Source organism: Dromaius novaehollandiae, chromosome 20 (assembly GCF_036370855.1).
Source record: "Dromaius novaehollandiae isolate bDroNov1 chromosome 20, bDroNov1.hap1, whole genome shotgun sequence".
In the NCBI taxonomy this organism is placed as follows: domain Eukaryota; kingdom Metazoa; phylum Chordata; class Aves; order Casuariiformes; family Dromaiidae; genus Dromaius; species Dromaius novaehollandiae.
This window is the reverse complement of record NC_088117.1, coordinates 3,018,348-3,039,150: the sequence shown is the minus strand read 5'-3', so window position 1 is coordinate 3,039,150 and position 20,803 is coordinate 3,018,348. Positions and strand designations below refer to the sequence as shown.

Genomic DNA, 20,803 nt, shown 5'->3' with positions numbered 1-20,803 from the left:
GCCCAATCTTCCCGGCAGGCTCCGCGCGGTGCCCCGGAAGTGATTGCGGGTGTCCGAGCCGCCTGGTTTGGAGCGGCGCAGTACAGCGGGTGTCCCGGTGCCGGCCGCCATGGCCTCCGCGCGGGCCCCGGCGGCGCGCGGCGGCGCGCGGCCCCTTGTGCGGCCCCCTGCCCCTCCCGAGGTGCGTGTCCGGCCGGGCTCCGCGCCGGAGAGCCGCGCGGTTGAGAGGGGAGCGGGCGGCAGCGGGGCGGTTTCCGTGGCGAGGGCGGCCCGGGTGTCGGGGCAGCAGCGAGCGGTGGCGCGGCGGGGGCCCGACTGCGGTCAGCGACACACGAGCTCTTGAGAGGGATCGTGACCAGACTGTTGGCATTTTTTCGGGGATTTTTGCAAAATCCTTTAGTTTTCTTGAAAAGACTGCTTTCGGGCTTCTGCTCTGGAAATAAAGGACTTTTTTTTTAATTAACGTTACATCTGCTTTTCAGTGAGGGCGTTGAGAGGTGGTCTTCAACATCACATGTCTTTTCTAGAAGTTCTTCTGCAAGATCGGGAAGAGCTTCATATTTAAAAAAAAAAAACAAGGAGAGAGACTTAAAAACCATGCCCAAGCAGACACTAAAGAAACAGAAAAGGATGCAAATCTAGTTTAAGGAAATCTATTAAACATGTCATTTAACTTTTGATTTTTTGCACTTGAGGCATAGCCTTACTGATCAAAATTAGCATCTCCTGTACAGTTTCAGGGTCTTTTCGTGTTGTCCTTACTAACTGTCTGTGGCAGAGCAGTGCTTTCTCCCACAGCCAAGCCATTCATGGAATGTCTTCTTTTTAGCCAAAGCACACTGAAGAAGTCTTAAAATTCCATTTCTGCTTTCTAGGCCACAAAGAGCAAAGTTTCAGAGGAGAGCGATGCTCCACCACCCAAGAGAGCCCATATCTTTTATGGCAGCTTGGAAGAGAAGGAGAGAGAGCGTCTTGCAAAGGGAGAGTCAGGGCTGCTGGGAAAAGAAGGGGTGAAAGCTGCAATCGAGGCTGGCAACATTAACATAAGCAGTGGTGAGAACGCTCGCTTAACCCTGTCACCTCCTTATTCTCACTCTCGATTTTTGATATATTCATAAGTCTCTCTGTTTGGGTTTGAGTAAAATTTAAAATCAAGAATGTGACAAATGGCTTCATTTTTGGTTTAGGTGAGGTCTTTGATCTCGAAGACCATATGAGTGAGCGTCAGGCAGAAGTCTTAGCCGAGTTTGAGCGCAGGAAGAGAGCCCGGCAAATCAATGTTTCCACTGACGACTCCGAAGTGAAAGCCTGCTTACGAGCCCTTGGGGAGCCCATCACGCTCTTTGGAGAAGGTCCTGCGGAAAGGAGAGAGAGGTACTGTGCCCAGTCTTGGGTGTCTCAGCTCTAACCTGTTCGGCAAATTCCTGAAATATTCTATGTGGTTTGGATGTAATGAGTGCTGCTCGTCAGTAACGCTTCTTTATGATGTAGCAAGAATTATAGTGGGGGAGGAAGAATGGAAGGCAATAATCATTTGTCAGACTGACAACTCACTGAGTGAATATGATTTAATATGTTTCTTTTCAGATTACGAAATATCCTTTCAGTGGTTGGCACGGATGCCTTGAAAAAGAGTAGGAAAGATGATGACAGGTCTAAAAAATCCAAAGAAGAGGTAACATTCTCTCTTTTTTTTGGTGCTGCTAGCTCTCAATGTGGCAGGGAATACATATAAAAAGGTTTTAGATACCTTATTTAGATGGTCTCTAATACATCCCGTGCTTTTGGTTTCAGTCAGACTGACAGTGAGGGTTGCAAGGTATTTAAATGAAGGGAATTAAGTCTGGGTTGTACTGCAGCCCAAATTCCATGTTGCATATGGCATATAAATCAGGAGACTGGGCACTGGGACTGTTATTTAGTAAATTCTTTATTGTTGATCATTGTTGTACTCAGGAGGAAAAAAACTATATTCCTGCCACTACATCTAGTTCTGCCTTTGATTATTCTTTCTTTCTGCCTCTCTTTTCTAAGTCTGTTTTTTCCTTATGATTTTGGAGGGTTGCTGTAAGGAATAAGTACAATTTTTGCAGCTCCAGGCTTCCTTTTTACTCCCCCCTTCTCCACACATCATCCAGTAAAATCCTCAGCAGTACATGGTCAAGTAAAAATAAGACTGTGTTCAAGTGGAATACACTTGTGGGACATGGCAGTACGCCAGGATCTGATCTGCAGGACAGAGAATTTGACTTGTCTATCTTAATCTTTTTCTAGGACTTATACTTATGCAAAATACCCAGGTCAGACCCTTAAAAGAGAGGTTTTAAGACAGCAAGATTTAAGAGAAGGTGCTGAGGTGGCAGTTATGTACTAAGAGGAGGTCATCTAAGATAACTGAATGGAAGAACTCTATCACATTATCTTTTTCTTTAGTTTTATTCTTTTTCTTTAAGTATCAGCAAACCTGGTATCATGAAGGACCACGCAGTCTGAAGACAGCTAGGCTGTGGCTAGCTAACTACTCGCTCCCCAGGTAAGGAAAAAGAAAACAAATGAAGAATAGAGAGATGCAGCCTTTCATCAAATCTAACTGTTAATGCCACTGTGGGTAATGCAGGAAACTTGAGATCAAGAGAACGGGGAACCCGTGCTGGTAGACAGACCCAGCAAGATTAGAGCTTTTGTTCTTAGGAACTGCACTGGCATTAGCCTGGTTTTAGGAAAGGCAGAGGAAAGGCCTGTTTCCAGCAGAAGGCCAGGGGAAGTGTAGGGACTTGTTACTCTAATTTTGCTTTGCACAGGGCAGTGAAGCGGCTAGAAGAAGCCCGGCTGCTCAAAGAGATTCCAGAGGCAACCAGAACATCGCAGAGGCAGGAGCTGCACAAATCCCTGAGGGTAGGTTTGGCATCTGCTCAGCTTTCTTTTTCTCAGAAGAGATCAGAAGGAGGTCCAGGTGTATGCAGTTTTCTGTTTGTGCCTGTCATCTGTTGCAAAGTTCTGCTTTTTCACTCTCTTCCTGTGATAGGCATAAAGCATGTTCTAATCCTGTTTAGTGATTCAGAGAAACCTGCTTTAATTGTCCCTCTGCAGGGAAAGACATCACTGCGATGCCTTGTCACTTGCCTGTGAAGCTAAAGAAATTGCTCCCCGAGTTTGTCACAGGTTTAGTTCACTAGGAAGGGACTGCTCACTTTTCTCATCCTGTACTGTGGGCGCTATTGCATGAAGCCAAGGGAAATAATAACGGACACAGTAATGGAAATCATGTTTTAGAATGACTCTGAGATGCCCTTTTCCAGCATGTTAAGTCAGATTCCTGGCTTAACTGAACAGAGTGGCTTGTGTGTTGCCTCTCTAATCCTACTTACCTCCAGAGGCATTAGCTGCTAGAGGATTTGGTTCTCCCCTGAGAGACCACGCTGCCTGTCCTGGTCTTTCTGATCACGTTCATTGGATGAGATGTAGAGAGAGGCCCAAACTGCAGCGGGTTCTCTGTCAAAACTGACGTTGCAAAGCAGGCCTGCAAGGTTGTTTGTGGCAAGTATAGTGGGTGGCATGTTGAGCTAAGCTGTGCAGTGGTAGCTTACATCAGTCAGAGTGGCTCTGTAGCCCTCCTGCATGGAGCTGGAGTGGCTCTGGGGCAGCTCCTCCCCTTGTGTAAATGACTTTTCAAAGGCCTCTGTCTCCTTCGTACATTTACCTACTTCATCTCACTCTTTAGGTAAGGCTTTTTCTAGCTTGGTAGTATTACTTATTTGCCCTTGTCTTTGTATTTGTTTCCAGTCCTTGAATAACTTCTGCAGTCAGATTGGAGATGATCGCCCACTATCCTACTGCCATTTCAGCCCCAATTCCAAATTCCTAGCTACTGCCTGTTGGTAAGTGTTTTTTAAAGCACTTGCTTTAGAATGGGGAGGGGGAACATGACAGGAATGAGGGAGAGGGATGTTTTTGAAGGTCTATGAAACCTGAGAGTTCAGAATTGCTCTCTGTTCCTACTCTGAACTCTGTCTTCACCCTGTTTTAAAGTTTTACAGGGATTCGAATCGGAGTCCATTTCTCCTTGTGGCTGGTAGCTCAAAGTGCACTGGTATTTTAGCCGCTGCAGAAACTTCCAGTGTGGTTCTGCAGCTCTGTGTTTGATCTGCTCTTTGAAGTTCCTGTTCCTGTCTGCACTGACTCGTTGTATTTCTTGTGTTCAACAGGAGCGGGCTGTGCAAGCTCTGGTCTGTGCCTGACTGCAACCTTGTTCATACCTTACGAGGTAGAGAGACTTTCACTGAAACTGTTTGCTTAGTTCTCTCTGGGCTGAATTCTGCATTGCTTTGTGACTCAAAAGACTTTCTTCCAACAAGAACATCACTCAAACTTATGTGGTGTGGATGTGTGTCCTACAATCCAGAGGAAGTCCTGGTCTTTTTCCTTGAGATGAGAAAAGACCAAAGCTTGTTGTTCTGTGTTTCTGAACGATGCTTTTTGGTTTGGTTTGTTTCAAAAACCAGGTTTAGTTGCTTTGAGTCAAATATCAACATTCCTGGCCAGCTCACTTGAGAACAACAGTGAAGTTTCTTGCGCCGTGGCCGCAACTTTGACTAAATACAAATATGAGAGAAAATCTCTTGATTCATGCATGTAACTTTTCATCTCATTTTGTTTTGAGAACTACAAGACTTGACCTTTGATACTCTAAGTGGGTGCTACTGAAATTGCAGTTTAGCTGTTTGCAGTACAGATGTGTCTGGCAGTCACAATGCAACTTCACCCAACGTGGGAGGACACTATGAACGTGTTCTTTGGTCCTTGACTAGTCAGTAAAAAAAGGAGTGCTGCTTTTCTGAAGAATTGGCCAAGATCTCATGGCAAATGGTAAATTTTTACTTTTCTTTTCTTTTGAGGACATAACACCAACGTAGGAGCAATAGTCTTCCATCCCAAAGCCACTGTTTCTTTAGACAAGAAGGATGTTAACCTGGCCTCGTGTGCGGCTGATGGTTCTGTCAAACTTTGGAGCCTTGAAAGGTTAGAATGATACTGGACATGCACTGCTGCAGCATTGTTGTTTTGGGGTTTGTTTTGTTTTTTTAGATATCAGACATTTGCCATCCTCCTGCAAATGTAACCTCTTCTTGTAGTTATATCAGATCAGTTCCTCTTCAGCAGGAAAAGATCATCCAGATTAGGGGAATGAAGGCAAAGGGAAGTTGTCTGGAAAGAATCAAGTCAGAATTGCTGCTAAGCATTGGCAAACTGCTTTGGGCAATGGATGGAAAATTCAGAGGTTGTTTCATTCAAACCTTTCATCTGGCAGGAAATTCCCCATCTTTGGAATCAAGGAACGGACTTCTGTTGTGTTTGAAAACACTGATATTTACAGAGGGATGAACTAAATATATAATGATGTGCAAAAGGTTCATCCTATAATAAAAATGAGTGGCTCTGTGTCATTGCATAGTGTTAGCTGGTTTTGGAAGACAGGCAGCATTTACCTCCAGCCTGAGAAGAAGACAGTGGCATAGATACCAAGCTCTAGCATGTGCATGTTTGAAAAGCAGAGCCCTGCAAAGTGCCTCAGGGAGCTCTGAGATCCTCAGTTTATAATCTTTAGCCCAGAGGCATTGTTTCTAAGGTTTTGGGCCTGGGAGAAAAACATCTGTCTCTTGGCACAGGTTTGCATCAGTCTCATATGACCATGTCTCCGTAATTGGCCAGTTAAAAAGAAACTCTAGATGCTGTTCAGATTTTCTACTAAAGGCTGCTGAGCTGCGGCGTGCAATTATGGTAGAATAAATATTCACCCTAGCCTGCCTGCCATGGATATAGCCTTGAGAATAGCGGGGTTTGCTATAGTTTGGGACGTGGTCTGAGTAATCACAGTGAAGCTCCCTACTCTGCAGTCTGCGTTTCGTTTCTGCTGTTACCATTATTAAATAAAGCGGTGCCTGGGATTCCTGACACAGGTCAGGGCGACTTTCCGCGAGGCACTGTGCACAAGGTAGATCTTGCTGCGCAGAGCTCACAGTTGGTTGAGAATGATATCACTGGGCTGTTGACATTCAAATTGCAAACTGCCTGAAAATAACAAGGGCCTTGTTAATTTTCATAACATAATTATCCCAGGAGAGCTTTATAACTGAGGATGTAAGCGTGGATAAAGGAGTTTCACTTAGAGCTTTAGCTATGTGAACAACAGACAGCATTAGGTACCCTTGGTGGTCAAAAATGTTGGCTTTCCTGTCTCGCGTGTATTTAAGTATCGGCTGTTTTACTGTGATGTGATGATTGCAAAGGCCTGGTTAGCACGAGCCACCCCAGACAATGTCCAATGACTTGGTTTCTGTTTTTCAGTGATGAGCCAGTGGCAGATATTGAAGGTCACACCATGAGAGTGGCACGTGTGATGTGGCACCCATCGGGAAGGTTCCTGGGCACTACTTGGTATGGGGATTTGGTTATTTGCGTTAACACCTTACTGTTAGCTGTCTAGCTAGTAAACTGATAGGCATCGCTGCCTGTCTGCACGGGAGTCCAACGTGGGCAGCAGTTGGCCATTCTTGACAGCAGCTTAACCTAGTCTGGGCCATGGCAATGTAAAAAAAAAAAGCAAGTCACTGGGATTCCTGTAGGACCTCCTTTCTCTGCTCCTCATATGAGACCCTGTTGGTCTCCAGTTGGAAATAAAATGTTCACAGAGTTAGTGAAATAACCTGTTATTCTCCTGGGAGATTTTGAACTGCCAAAGGAGCAGCCCCTGGCTGCCACTGACTAGTGAGTGAGCGTGGGACAGGAGATGTGGTGAATGGGATGGTGGTACGGGGCAGATGTTAACACTGATGGGAGAGACTGTGCTCCACTGATGCTGAGCAACACGTAGATGATCTGAAACGCTGGCTGCAGAAGCAGAAATGGTTGCTACTGCTAAATGGATTTCAATGAGTTACCCACACTCTTATTGGCTGCTAAGAATGATGATCCTTATAAATTACATTGGTCCATTTTGTTCTCTCTTCCTTCAATTTCTGTTCTAAGGGCTTTACAAAATTCACAGAAGCAGTCTCTACTCTTGTATTAATCATCCCGTGTCTGTAGCTGGCAGTTTGTGTGGCTTTCTTGAGGTCAGCGGGGCACAGCACTAGCAGCTTGGGAGGGAAAGGTGTCTGAAGAGGCCACACGTGCTTGTCATGCAGTGTGTCTCTTAGCCTGCCAGCAGAGAGTGCCACCCGTTGCGTGATCTCTTTGAGGTTGCAGGATGCCGTGTTTATGTGGAACTAGGGAAGCTCCCTGGTCTCCAAGGAACATGCTGAGGGATGTAGTGCTGAGGACTTCTGAGTTTTCAGAGTGGACAGGCTCATGCCTGGCCATGTCTTCCTACACAGCAGACCAAGTTTTGGAACAACCCACATGAATGTGCTAACACATGTGTTACATGTGTACTTAGTTCAAGCAGGATTATATGGTTAGATTGGGGATCCAGAAAAATGCATTTAGTTGGATAAATTGCTTTGTTTTTACAGCTATGATCACTCATGGCGCTTGTGGGACTTGGAAGCTCAGGAAGAGATCCTCCATCAGGAGGGACACAGCAAAGGGGTCTATGACATTGCCTTTCACATGGACGGGTCTCTTGCTGGGACTGGGTGAGTTTGTTTTGTCTAAAGACTGTACACAAAACGTCATCAAGGATTTGTTGTGGACTGACTCCGAGTGCCCCAGTGATTCTGGTGGTGAGGTTGAGCGTGTTCTGACAGTTGCTGAAGTCTATGATGGGTGACGTGTGGGTTCTCTCTTCGCAGCGGACTGGATGCTTTTGGCCGGGTGTGGGACTTGCGCACAGGACGCTGCATCATGTTTCTAGAAGGCCACCTGAAGGAGATCTATGGGGTTAACTTCTCCCCAAATGGGTAAGAAAGGAGCTTACACGGTTTGTGTGGAAGCTGTGAGTACAAACACCACCTTCCACAAATATGTCCTTCCTTGACTCTTTGGCAGATACCACATCGCAACTGGCAGCGGTGACAATACTTGCAAAGTGTGGGACCTCCGTCAGAGGAAGTGCATCTACACCATTCCTGCCCATCAGAACCTGGTGACTGGGGTGAAGTTTGAACGTAAGCATCTCCTCTCACGTGTTCCTTATCCCTGCCTTTCCTGACCTGAGACGGCAGGGGACGGGCAGTGCATAGGACAGTCTGTAGTGCTGATACTCACGGGGACAACTCAAACACATCTTCAGGGCAAGAGGGTCTGTTCTTGTTTAAGAGTAGAAGATTGTTCACTTTTTAATTTGCAAATCTTACTTCTCCCTTTTTTTCATCCTCAATTGCAGCCAATCACGGTAACTTCCTGCTCACAGGCGCTTATGATAACACGGCAAAGATCTGGACTCACCCTGGCTGGTCCCCTTTGAAAACACTGGCTGGTCACGAGGGGAAGGTCATGGGACTGGATATCTCCCTCGATGGCCAACTGATAGCGACATGCTCGTATGACAGAACCTTCAAGCTGTGGACAGCGGAATAGCTCAGAGTTTCTGATGAACAGGAACTGAGATGTTAATGGCTTTGAACTCGGACATTCTTACATTCTTGCTTTTTTATATTAAAGGAAAAAAAAAGGAATCGGCTATGGTAACATGCATTATGGTGGCTGTAGTCACTGGCTGCTCTTGGTTTCCTGGTTGAGGTGGTTTTGAAGCATCTGTGTTTGCCAGGGCTTGGTTGGAATCAAAGCCTGGATGAGTTTCTTACACTTCTTAGAACTTTATTTTTACACTGTAGATGTTGTTTTTCTGTGTAATTTGGAGATGAACCATCTACCCACATGCATCACCTTGGGTGTCTCACCTTGCCTCCAAGCCAGTCTCACAGATTTTCTCCAGTCTGTTTTTAAACATTTGTAGATAGCCACATAACTCTTCAAGTATAGTGTGTTGTACAGCCCCTAGTAACATCCTTCTTACCTTCTGTTTCCCAGGAGCCTTTGGTAGAAGTCTGTGGCTTCAAATTTGATACTGGCTGTCAGTGTTACAGGAAAATGGTACCTTCCTTCTACATCTGTAAAGTTGGCCTCTGAACATGGAAGTCTGTATCCCCTTTGTATTTACTCACAGTAGATTTTAAAGGCCAGGGATTTTTTTTTTTTTAACTTTCCATGCAGCATCTCAGACTATCTCATACCCTCTTGAGCTGTCTCAAGAATTAGGTGTTTCAAATTCATGTAGATACCTACTGTTGAAGTGGTTGCTGTCTCACCTGAGTTAATACAGAGCAGGCTATTTCACTGTAGGATTTTCTTGTTCTAGTTTGCACTGTGAGGAACTTTCTTTTTTGTTGTTTAAAGTTTAAACTTTTAACTTGCTTTTGAAGTTTTGCAAATGTGATGTTCTGGAAAACCAAAATGTGTTCTGAATATGCACCCTAGCTTCTGGGTTTGACTAAGGGACAGAGACATTACATACTTGACAATACACACACACTTTGATTTCTCTATCTGCTCTCTTTAAAAGTCTTCAGGAGTGAAGAGAAGATATTCCTTTGGTCACCTGGAAAGCAGCTGTCCACGTTCCTTGGGAAAAATGGAACACAGTTCTGCTTTTAATACTTGTCTTAATGCATTTGGGGATCATGTTGTTCTAAGAACCACCCCCCCACACACACTCATGAGTCGATACTCTGCTGCAGTATCACTGCATCCCCCCTGCGGACAGAGTGGTGTGGGTTCCTCCTCCCTTCCAGAAGTATAGTGGCATCTGCTGCATGCTGCATGCCACCTTTATTCCCGAGGAAAATGTAGATATGGGACCCAGTGAATAACAGAAAAACACTTAATTGCAATCTCCTCTTGTGTAATAAGCTAGATACTCAGCTACCTGCTCACAAGCCAGTCTAGTAGCTCCTGTGGTATCTACTAAAATTTATTTTGCTGCCTTAAGATCCGTCTCTGAGCAACCAGTATTTGGTCTGTGCTATCGTAAATGAGGTTACTCTGCACTGGACAGGTTGACCTCACTTGGCTGAGCCTGGGGGGCTGCCTGGCCCAGCCTGCCTGCTGAGAAGCCAGACCCACGCCAACTAGGCTGGAGCCTGAGAGCTGCCATTTCACCAACCTGAGGTGTGACTGGGCTTTCTGGCTCTCCTGAGGCTCCTCTGTCTCGCGGTGTAATGATTCCCTCCGGCATCCGTGTGCGGCTGGGATGGCCTGTGGCACCGATGCTCACCAGGTTCCTCCTGTGTGATTCTGCCGGGGGCTGGGGGACTTGGTGGGCTGCAGAGCAAGGCCATGGGGAGAAGGGCAGAAACCTGAAAGTGCACAACCTGGCAGGCTGTAACAGCTCCTGCTTGTCCTCTAGCAGTGTGTCGCAGGAGCCCTGCTGTGAGGCTGGATGTAGCCTCGCTAGCTGTACAGAAAAGGAAAAGCTCCCTTATTTAGCTCTCATGCAAGGGGTTGGGTGCTAACGTGCCCAGGATAACCCTGGCCGAGCAGTCACCTGTGCAGCACAGCAGCATGTGTCTACCTGGCTCAGATGAACTTCTGGATACTAATGAATTTTCTCCCACCTGCTCTGGGTGCATTCACTCACATTGCAGGTGGGGTATAAACAGCTGCTCCAGCGCATGGTCCAAGGCTGTTTTCTCCTCCCATTAAAAAAACAACTTTGTTAGAGTGGGGCAGCAGTGCTCTGCCAAGGGGTCGCGTCTGAAAACCACCATCTGGGCGCAGCACACATCTCTCTCCTTCCCTAACCGGCGTCGCGTGCAGCCAGCCTGCGTCGATGCTTTGTAAATAAAACACACACAGCTCTTTCAAGAGTGAGAATTGAGCCTGAAGGCACCTACAATTTGGCTTTCCTTCTAAACAGTTCTAGTTGTTTTCCAGGAGCTACAAAATGAAATGAATAAATCCCAGCGCCCCGGCGGCTCGGCACCGGCGCCGCTCTGCGGGTGCCGGCAGGCAGCAGGCCGGGCTCGACAAAGCTGCTCCGAGCGAGCCAGTCTCTGCCGGACGGGTCGCCGCAGTCAAAACGCCGCCACCTCCTCCAGCTCCAGGTCCGTGCGGTTGCTCAGCTGGAGTAAGCGAATTCCCGCGTTAAAACTGCCGCAGAGCAGGGTGGAGGCGTCGCAGGCGGCCAGCGAGGCTAGGGGACCCGCTCCTTGGAGGCACAGGGTGGCCAGGCAGGCTGCGGAGGGAACGGGGACGGCGCTCAGGGCCGGCAGCTCTGCCGGCTGTCGCCGCGCAGCGCTGCTTCCCAGCTGAGAGATGCCCGCTGCCTGCAGGAAAAGCAGGCAAGGGGAACGCTTTAAACCTTGCTCACGAGGGATGCTCCTGGCGGTAATGCCGGCAGGGGAAGGCCAGGCTCCCCTCCAGCTCTGCCTGGGGGCGGCAGGACGGGGGTGAGCTGCAGCCCCTCACCCTCCCGGCTCGCTGGGCCCGATGGCAACGGGACGCACCGGCTTCGAACATCGGCCCCCCACGCGGCGTCTGGGCATAGCCCGGCCCACGGGGACCCAGGCTGCCATCAGGCTCGGCCCCTTCCCGGGGGCAGACGGACGGAGCCCCGCTGGGCAGAGCGGCAGGGCTCACGCAGAGCCCTTCCCCACGAGCTTTTTTTTTTTCCCCCCAAATTGCTCATGATTCAGGAAAATGCTTCTTAAGGGTCGTGTTACGTTCAACATGCTGTTCTGATAACAATCCAAAAGGGAAAGCAGGTTTCCAGAGCTGCATAAGCCCTTCTGTTCACATCTATTAATAAAGGTCATCTCCTCCTTGCTTCCCTGTAGTTTAGGAAGGAGGCTCATCAACTCCAGTGCTACATACCCAAATATCCTCTGTTGAAGAACAACACCAGCTGCTCTGCAGCGTATCTCCTCCATCCCAGCCCTGTGGCTGGATTCGAGTAAAACCCAGAGGTTACAGGCTCAGTTGAGCCCATCGTCGCGGGGAGACAGTGACCAAGAAAGCGGCTGTGGCAGCCCAGGGTGACGCTCGGTGGGCAGCTCCCTCCCCTACCTCCGCTGTCCTGGTCCCAGAGCTTCACTCTGCAGTCGTACGAGGACGTGGCAATGACGGGGCCCGGAGCCAGGCCCCGGGGAAGGAAGACACACGCGGCTGTGGTTTGGAGATGCCCTCTGTACTCGCGCACTTGGCTCCTTGTCTGCCGCAGGTCCCACAGCTGCAAGGCAACGGGCAGCGCTTAGAGTCCGGGCGACACCTTGGCTCCATCACTGTCACCTGGTGACATGGAGCTGTTTTACAAAGAAAGCAAGTTTTTTTGTTTAAAGAGCACCTTGAGGGAGGGGTCCCTTCCAGGGTTTCTGCAAGAACCTCACAATCCCTGACACTGTTGTCCCTGTGCTTTAATAAGGATGAACATCTGCTGTTACAGCAGACTCATGAAAGGGGGAGACAGGGAGAAACTGAGGAGCTCGACCAGCAGCCTCAGGCCCAGCTGGTGATACCAGTGTGAAGCCAAACAAGCACCATGAGCAGTCCCTCTGGGCACTGATCTGCTGCACACCCTGGAGATCAGAGAAGAGCAGAAAAAGCAGGAAAGAAAAAAAGAGCCAAAAAAGCAGAAGAACAGAAAATGCAGGAACTGCTGCCCGGCAAACTCACGGTCGCTTCGCAGCCCTCCCCAGCGAAGCCGCCGCTGCCGCTGATGCAGTAGCGCCCGTCCTGGCTCACATTGCAGCACGTCTGAATGTGCCGCTTGCCTGGGAACGTATGTGCCACGTGCAGATCCCGGCTATCCCAGATCCTGAAAGCGCAAGAGCGGGGAGGAGGGGCTGACACATCACTGCGACAACGGGCATATCCCTATCTCCTGGATTGACCCCTCTCTTCTTCCATGACCTGTTGGCATATTCCCCAAGCTAGAACTCCCTCTTCTGCGGCCACCGGTAAGATTTACCTGATCATTTTATCCTCCGACGCCTGGACGACGTAAGGCTCCCCAGGAACCCAGCACAGATGCGTTACCTGCGGAGGGGAAGGGATGAGCAGGCAGCCCGGGCTGACGTCCGCCCGTACTGCAGAACCACAGAGCTCCCCCGCCCTTGCTCTCCTTGTGCTACGTATTGAGCAGGAAACATCGGATGTTTTTTTTTTTCTGTGTCCCATCAGTGCTGCTCCCTTACCAGGGCCGACACGTTCAGTCCCGTGTGGTTACTGGGGTTAGCAGCAGCCAGGGAGGCACCAGCGCTGGACAGGACCCAGCACCCTGGAAACACGGGCTCCTGAAGACACCCACAACTCCGCCACCGGGCTGGTGCGAAGGGGATACAGACCCTACCACCAAACATGCTTCCTAACGGCTCTGCTCAGCACTGGGCATTAATAAATTGCTGTAAGTGTCTCGGTATCCTTGTGCTAGTGGAGGTTGTTTTTGCCTGGAAAAGAGGGTAAGCAGCCTCCAGTTCAAATCCCCACAAGTGCTTAGGCACCCGTGCAGCACATCTTGGGCTTAGTGTAGCGCCAAGCTCGGGGCGAATCCTCTTTGCACGGTTTTACATGCAAACCGACTGAGGAGGCTGAGAGTCGCCTTTACAGAGCAAAGAGAACCGGTGGCTCCTACCAGATTCCTGGAGATACCAGCTCTGCACAGGCGCTTCCCGGTCTCCACATCCCACTTGCAAACAGTGTTGTCTCGTGAACCCGTGCACAGGTGGGAGGCATCTGCAACCACAAGTTAATGTCCAAAAATTGTAAAGAAAAATTGTAAAGAAATCACTGTTTGGGGAATAGGAGTCAGTTATTCCTCACCTGGGCTCACGGCTAGTCCAGTAACGACCAGTTCATGTCCTGGGAAGTGCTGCCTTGGTCCTGAAGTCCCGAGAAGCTCCCACATCATCACAGTCTTGTCACGGGATGCGCTGAAGACTCTGTTTGAGTCAAGGGCACAGGTGACCTGCCCGGGACAAGATGGGCGATGAACCTCAGACTTCCTGCTCGAGCCAGCGGTGCACGGGGAAAGCACAGCACTGCTGTTGCCGTGCCCTGGTCCAGCCACTTCTAGTCTCCTTTTACCCCCTCCTCTTATTTTCTCTCATTGTTCCTCTTTCCACCATTTTCACTCCCTCCCATCCATCACCATTTTCCTTGTGGCATCCTGTCACGGTCATTTCTCTGATGCCTCTGGGGGTTCCCGACTCCTTTCGGGGAACCTTGGATCGTTGTGTCCTCACCCAACTCCCATCCCCACCAGGTCTGGGACCTGACCTACTCACGGCTGCTGCCTCAGTTTGCCCCTCACCTCTCAGTCTAGTATTTGAGCTGGACAACTTTCTCCTACTCAAGGAAGGAGTCTCCTGGGGAAGACAGGGAAGGAAAGAAAGCAAAAAACCCAGATTTTCTGCTCTCGGTTCTGGCACCTGACTGGGAGCTGCAGTTACCATGAAATTCTCACTCCAGCAAATCACGTCGACTCCACTCTGCAGGAAGGATAAGTGCACAAATAGCAACCATGAGGAGATGGGGCATAGAGCTATTTTTCAGAGCTCCCTGTTTTTATTTATAAGAGAAGTCTACATACTCTCAACATGCACAGACTGAGGCTTTTAAAGGCAAAAAAATGTCCAAAGTTTAAACATATTATCCCAAGAATCAGAAAAATCACATTCCTGATGCAAAGTCACCTTGCTGCCAAGCGTGAAATCCTGCTCTGCATCCTACCTGCGCTAGAGCTCCCTGCAAGAAAACACTGGAATCAACTTAACGTTGCAAAATCTCCCCATCCTGTTCTCAGACACTATTAACATTATAGGAAAAACTTCCTTAAAACAACAGATAAACCCAGATAAAATTACTCTGAGCACTGGGATGAATGAAGTGTGAAGTCTGAATCTGAGTCCCCCAAGTTCTCCTTCCTACCGCATTATTCCCTTCCTCCCCTCAACATCTCACCACACAAAGGACGACCGGGGCTGTTCCCAGCCGGGAGCTGCACCGGCCACGCCATGCGTAGCGTGTACACACCCGAGCATGTTTGATCTCGGGGAAGGATATTTGGCTTTGTAATCAGGAGGTCACCTGGAAGATTAAGGCCCCACTGTGTGGGGCTGTTGTTTTGTGTTCAAGTCTACTAGACAGAGACGTGAAGAAAGGTGAACATCATCCCTGAATCGAAAGCTTGACTGAACAATTTACCCTGACTTTCTGCCATGCAGCCTCTCAAGTGGAAAGATAAGCATGTGTCCGAGCCTCCTGGAGCCCTGTTTGGTCTGGACACAACCACTTGGTACTTCTTTTCCGGACAAAGGATCAGCTGGAGCCCTGGGGAAAACCTAACAAGTTCTGATACCTAGACAAGCTCTATGGCTTTCCTTCTGACTGAACAAGGTCAAGCCCTCCGTGGATGACAAACCATCGCTCTACTGTTCCTGTTTTCCCAGTTTCTGCCAGGTAACAGCATGGAAGACCCCAACTGTCCTCAAATAGCTTACCTTGGTGATTTCACGTTCGTGTCCGATGAACCGCCTCAGCACGGCTCCGGATCTCCAGTTACATACCACCACGCTCTGTGGAGAGAGCCAGAGAAAGGAATCAGCAGCAGCAGGAGAACAGACCAAAGAAGGTTTCTGCACGCTTTTCCTAAGAGACAGTTTGGAGCTGTTGACAAAGAGCACTTGGTAGCAACGTGCTCCATTGAATTAGTAGGAAATACATTCTGAACTATTCAAAATCTGAAAGGTTTTTTTTTTTCTTAGTAAGTAGGTTTTCTAAAGCAAAAAGATACCACCCACCATTTCTCTAAGGCTGGATTTACTCTTTGGAGCTCCACTGATAATACAATAACACCACATTAATGCTGAAAAGAGCATTTCGCCTCTGCAATATGTGCTAATTCTTCACCTATAAACGATCTTGGTTTATGTTGTACTGAGCCCCCATGCACAGTCCAAGCCTGAAGAGGGAACAGATTCTTTTGGTTTTGAGATCCCACAGCAAACACAGCCTCTCTTTAGAGCCCATCTAGTGTAAATAACATAAGCGCCAGTTCATTGATTCTACGGGTGATGAAAGCATTTGACATGATCTGACCTCTGGAGAAGGTTATCAAATTACCCAGGAGACTTGGGCCAGGCTGGAAGAGATGCTGTAGTCGCTCTTAATTCAAAACCATCAAAGGATGCTGCATCTACCACTTAAGAGACTTAAAGACATGATTTATCTACGAAAGCAACTAAACCAAGCCTGATCCTGAAAACGTTTTTATGCCAAGGCAATTGTGACCACCTAAGGCATCTTTCCACTGTAACTGCTCCGTCACCTGCATCATATGGCTCCCGCACTCCCATTTCTGCAGATTGCCCTCTTCCTCCTGATCTGAAATGCCAGCTCCTGCCTCACAACGTAAGAAAAACAACCCCAGATGTTCTCTCTTGCACACGGGGGTCTCCTTGCTTGACTACTGATGGCTCCCCACTCAGTCTTCCTGCACCCACTGTTTGCTCCCTGCCTCAGGCTACGGCTGAAATGGGATTCGCATTCTAGATCCACTCCAGGTCCACGGAGCCTGGCAGGTCATGAATTCATTCCCCAAGGTGAGCTTACTGCAGACAAATCCACTCGTCTGGTTTTGATTTTCTGACTGGGCTCAGGCTCTGGGAGATGGAGAGGCTTTCACACCCGACACAGTGTGATTCAGTGTGTGTCCTCACACTCTGAGCTCATCTTCTCTTTCTACATTCAGGAAAATCACTGCTGAAGTTGTTATCATTCATGGGAACATTTAAAGGTCACACGTGAGCCACATCACCTCATTCTCCTAGCCTCCCTGGCAAAACACTCCAGAAGTATTTTCTTGTCTTTGACCGCATTTTGTCCCCTGCGATGGACGTGCACCTTACCTTATCCTTCCCTCCGGACACGCAGAGGTCTGGTTTGAGAGCAGCCACGGAGGTGACTGCCTCGGCATGCACAGGGCCGTGCTGCTGAACAGCCGTAACAGGTCCCCTCTTCTCCGCAGAGCCATCAGCCCTGCAGCAAGCAGACAGACAGCGGCACGAGCTGCAAGGTGTTTTCTGGCCAAGACAGAGCGACTTTCCCCACTTAGACTGATGTTTAGAAGACAACAGTGTTAGTGAACTAGAGAACAGTAACATCTGATTTTGGAAAGCCAAAGGTAAGCTGTGCAGAGACAAATGTGTCTCCTGGGCTGGGTGAGATAGAGGAAGCAGATTCCCCCTCTTGAGCTGCTAAATATTTAGGTGTTTACTCACTCCATGGCAGTGCAAAGAACAGAAAAAAGTTGCATTTCACTCTTACCAGTCTGCTGGGATTGCTTACATCAATGGCATTCAAGCCCGGCTACCGTCCTGGCTGGTAGCACAACTTTGCTCTTTGAAACCAGCATTGCCAAAGCACTCCTGGTGCCCCTGCTGCTGCTCTGTGCTCTCAGCTCATCCCCAGGCAGAAATCACCCTTTTTGCTCCAAATACGTGATTATGGATGCTGCAGGCTCATGAGACACCCTCCGTCCCACCGAGGTGGAGGAAATACAACTGTATCTTCAATGCCAGAGCAAATGTCCTTGTGGACTCACCAGCAGTCCCCTTGTATTTATTGTGGTCTGGCTGCCTCCTCCCGCCGGCTGGACCCCTCTTTTCCTCCCAGCTAATGCCCATACAGTTGTGCCACAGCAAAATTACCAATATCCAGCCTGCACTGCCAGGATTCGAGCGCACACTCTCCCGCTCAGTGGCTCACACCGGCTTACCAGGCAGCCCACCACGCACCGGACAGAGGGATACTTGTTCTGGCAAGGGAGCCATTCTCACAGAAAACACTAAACCAAGATCTATGTTATCCTGCTCCCCTTGCTGATGAAAGTCATGACAGTCTCTGAAGAGGCAGTGAAGCAGTTTGGGTATTTTGGCCAAGCAGCCGCCCCTGGTGTTTTCAGCATGCAGATTGCTCTGAACAGGCAATCACAGAGCACGAGCACCGCTCACGCTTACGTGCTCGGCTGCTCCTGGGAGCTACACATGGACTTCAGTCCCCCAAGGAACTGAGCAGACCTCAGAAGCAGGAGTCAAAAACACAGATTGGATTCATACAGTCATTAATAACAACTTAAAACAGATACTTGCTATTTTCTCTGTTGCTATATTGTCTATTCCTTTGCCGTTCTCTATTCACTCCTATAGTTGGTTCATTAAGACTTGTTCATCTGGGGCTTTTACCTGTATTTGGAGGTGTGGAGGTGGGTTTTGCTCTGCAGTTTCCCCATAGCGCTGCCAAAGCGCACGGCTCCAACCCCAGCGAGCCGGGCCGGGCATCACAGCACCAGCAGCTCGGCGCTTGCTGCTGCGACACAGCCTGAAGGTCAGGAGACACGACGTTACCGGGAGCCCGCAGAGATTTCTGTGTTACGCACCCAGGATGAGGTGCTGATAACACAGCACTGACATTTTAACCTCATTTTGAACCAGAAAAGAAGAAATCAGAGGAAGGGACGTGTGGTGGTCTCTAGGCAAAACCCCTGCTTAGAGCAAGACCTTCAAAACTGAGGTTACTGAGCCTTCTGTCTCTGAGCTGGCCAATTCCAAATAACTTTGACAGATCTAAAAAACATTAGGTTCTTAGGTGTTTCATGGAAATCAGCAAGTGAGCCAAGAAGACAGACCCCCAAGCTGAGAGCCTGCGGGGGCTGATGCTCTTCGACCACTGGACACGAGGCTGGGGAATATCTCCAGCCACCACGGTCTTGGCTTCCAGGTTCCCTGGAGATCCCAATTTCCAGACCGGCTGATGCAAACAACTTCAGACTTGGGTTTGTACAGCCGACTGATGTGACTGCGGCTTTAGACCAAGACAACGTCAGTCACGGGCAGCCTGAACTCAACTCGTTCAGCCTGACTTAATGTAAAGCCTCAGCTGGTCTCAGCTTAGGCCAAGTAATGGTTTGGGAACAGCAGCTTCCATGTCCAACCTCCAGCCCAGGTCCAGGCTAAGCAAGACCATCTTGCTAAATCCCTCAGCAGATGCACTGAGCCTCCCACCCGCACTGCGGGTCACAGGCTGGGCAGAAAGCGGGAGAGAGGAAAGCAAAGAGCCGTCCCCACACTCCCGCCCTTCTGGGAAACGAGTCCGCCTTGCGCGCGATGCCAACCCCGGCTCCGGAGAGACACCCACCGCGACGGCACGCAAAGAAGGGCACTGCCAACAAGCCAGTTTCAATGTCAGGGAATTGCCGTGTACAGTAATTGGATTACGGTTAGCTCGAGACACACTAATTGGATTGGATCGGCTAGGTGTACATTAGCATTCCCATCTTCCGGGCATGTAGGTTGTTTTGCTAATAAAAATCAGGAAAAAAGAATCAAGCTGCTTCTAGCAAAGGAAAAAAAAAAAGTACTTCAAGTCTCTGCCCACAAAAACTTGAAAACCAAACCCTGGAAGCAACAAGTGAGAGGCGCCAGTTTTCTACCAAACGTTCCCTTTCTAATTTTACCCCGAGAGCCTTTGTGATTAGCAATTAGCAACGCCTAGCTAATCTCTGCCTGTTCTCTCCGTGAGTCTGCATGTTCAAAAGATATAAAGGAAAATAAATCTCACAGTTCAGGGGCAGTATTAATCTGGTAAATCACGTCTTTCAGTCAGACCGAGATGGAGTTTGCAAACTGTTTCAGTACATTAGGAACAAATACGTTTTTTCTTTGACAACAAGACAACACGGGAAGTTTTCTCACCTGCAAAATAAAGTTCTAGGAAAAAGCTAAGACCTTAATTCTGATTTTTTAATTACAGTGGTATCAGCTGTATAAAACAGCAGTAAAGACACATTATCAGATGTGTCTTTTATGAGGATTTTGCATGCAAAGGCAACATATTTTAGAGAGAAAGCAATTTCAGCTGTTTTAGGTCATTAACTTCTATTCGCTGCATGTTTGTGCAGTGCCCATAGGGAGCACCCCGATGCAGTGCCAAATAATAGCAATAATAACGCACACCTTTTATTTAGCCATAGCAAAGGGGTGTTTAAGTCCAGTGAAACACATGTGTCTTTCCCGAAGTGCTCTGCAAAATCGTGGCAAAAGCAGGACAACCCCCCAGGAGCTGACCAGACAGCTCCTGCACTTCAAGTAAGCGATGCTGAACCGGCGGGTGCGCAACGAGGGCTGTGATTCCCCGATAAATAAAGCCTGGCTTTGGCGCGGCAGAACTGCAGCGCTGCCGGGTCTGCTGCAAAGTCTTCGCGCGCTCGGACACAGCAGGTTTTGCACAAACAGACACAGTAACCGCACACAAAGCTGCCGCGTTGGGCTTCCCGCAGCACTTCCCAGTAAGACGCGCAGGACCCCGATCCCCCGGGATTTCCTAAAGGCAAAACTAAACCTTTCCTTACAGCAAAAGCCAGAAATTGAATGCGTTTAAAGGAAACCTTTTCACCTCGAAGCAGCCTTCCTGCTGGGCTCCGCGGGGCTGCAGGAGAAGCGCCCGCCTCGCTGCTGCCTTCTGCCCAGCGATGCCCCTCGAAGCGCCCAGGGCTAATGCAGTCGGCCGGTTTCCCCTTCAGACGCTCCTTACTATACTGAACAGCAGAGCAAAGGCAGCATTTTGGAAAGCGTGGGGCAGAGCGGCGCAGGGGGCGCGATCCGGGGGCGGCCCCGGGTCCCCGTAGCCGGGGGAGCTCCGTGGGGACGAGCCGGGCTGCGGCTCCCTAGAGCCGGGGCGGCCCCGTGGGTGGGGTATGGGGCAGCCCGGGGTCCCCGCAGCCCGACGCTGCCCCAGCCCAGCCCCGTAGGCGCGGACAGCGCCGCCGCCGCCGCGCACCCACCGTGGGCCGGGCCGGGCCGGGCCGAGCCCC

At 49.3% G+C, this 20,803-nt stretch overlaps 2 protein-coding genes across 3 annotated transcripts; one reads left to right on the top strand and one right to left on the bottom strand.

The window, feature by feature from the left end:
* Positions 1–14: 14 nt before the first annotated feature.
* Positions 15–9,411, top strand: PRPF4 (pre-mRNA splicing tri-snRNP complex factor PRPF4). Of its 2 annotated transcripts, none has more exons than XM_026113867.2 (14): positions 15–181; positions 876–1,053; positions 1,188–1,374; positions 1,588–1,675; positions 2,460–2,533; positions 2,802–2,895; positions 3,784–3,878; positions 4,206–4,264; positions 4,896–5,019; positions 6,346–6,435; positions 7,512–7,634; positions 7,791–7,898; positions 7,987–8,105; positions 8,324–9,411. In XM_026113867.2, the coding sequence occupies exons 1-14, from the start codon at positions 110–112 to the stop codon at positions 8,515–8,517; spliced, it is 1,605 nt and encodes a 534-aa protein (XP_025969652.1). In that variant the 5' UTR covers positions 15–109; the 3' UTR covers positions 8,518–9,411. The 2 variants fall into 2 exon arrangements, with proteins under 2 accessions (XP_025969652.1, XP_025969651.1); XM_026113866.2 differs by having other exon boundaries at positions 2,454–2,533.
* Positions 9,412–10,806: 1,395 nt separating this feature from the next.
* Positions 10,807–20,776, bottom strand: WDR31 (WD repeat domain 31). The gene is made up of 10 exons (XM_026113746.2): positions 20,386–20,776; positions 18,177–18,312; positions 16,842–16,971; positions 15,435–15,509; positions 13,756–13,900; positions 13,568–13,668; positions 12,905–12,972; positions 12,610–12,751; positions 12,004–12,166; positions 10,807–11,173 (listed from the first exon to the last, which is right to left on the bottom strand). The coding sequence occupies exons 2-10, from the start codon at positions 18,221–18,223 to the stop codon at positions 11,013–11,015; spliced, it is 1,032 nt and encodes a 343-aa protein (XP_025969531.2). The 5' UTR covers positions 18,224–18,312; positions 20,386–20,776; the 3' UTR covers positions 10,807–11,012.
* Positions 20,777–20,803: the final 27 nt, after the last annotated feature.

Coding starts and splice junctions, on each gene's coding strand:
- PRPF4 (XM_026113866.2), top strand. CDS start 110: ATGGCCTCCGCGCGGGCCCCGGCGGCGCGCGGCGGCGCGCGGCCCCTT. Junction 1,676..2,453: donor CTAAAAAATCCAAAGAAGAG/GTAACATTCTCT, acceptor TTTTTCTTTAAG/TATCAGCAAACCTGGTATCA. Junction 5,020..6,345: donor AAACTTTGGAGCCTTGAAAG/GTTAGAATGATA, acceptor TCTGTTTTTCAG/TGATGAGCCAGTGGCAGATA.
- WDR31 (XM_026113746.2), bottom strand. CDS start 18,223: ATGGGGAAACTGCAGAGCAAAACCCACCTCCACACCTCCAAATACAG. Junction 13,901..15,434: donor ACGAACGTGAAATCACCAAG/GTAAGCTATTTG, acceptor TGTCCCGGGCAG/GTCACCTGTGCCCTTGACTC. Junction 12,752..12,904: donor TCGGAGGATAAAATGATCAG/GTAAATCTTACC, acceptor TTGCGCTTTCAG/GATCTGGGATAGCCGGGATC.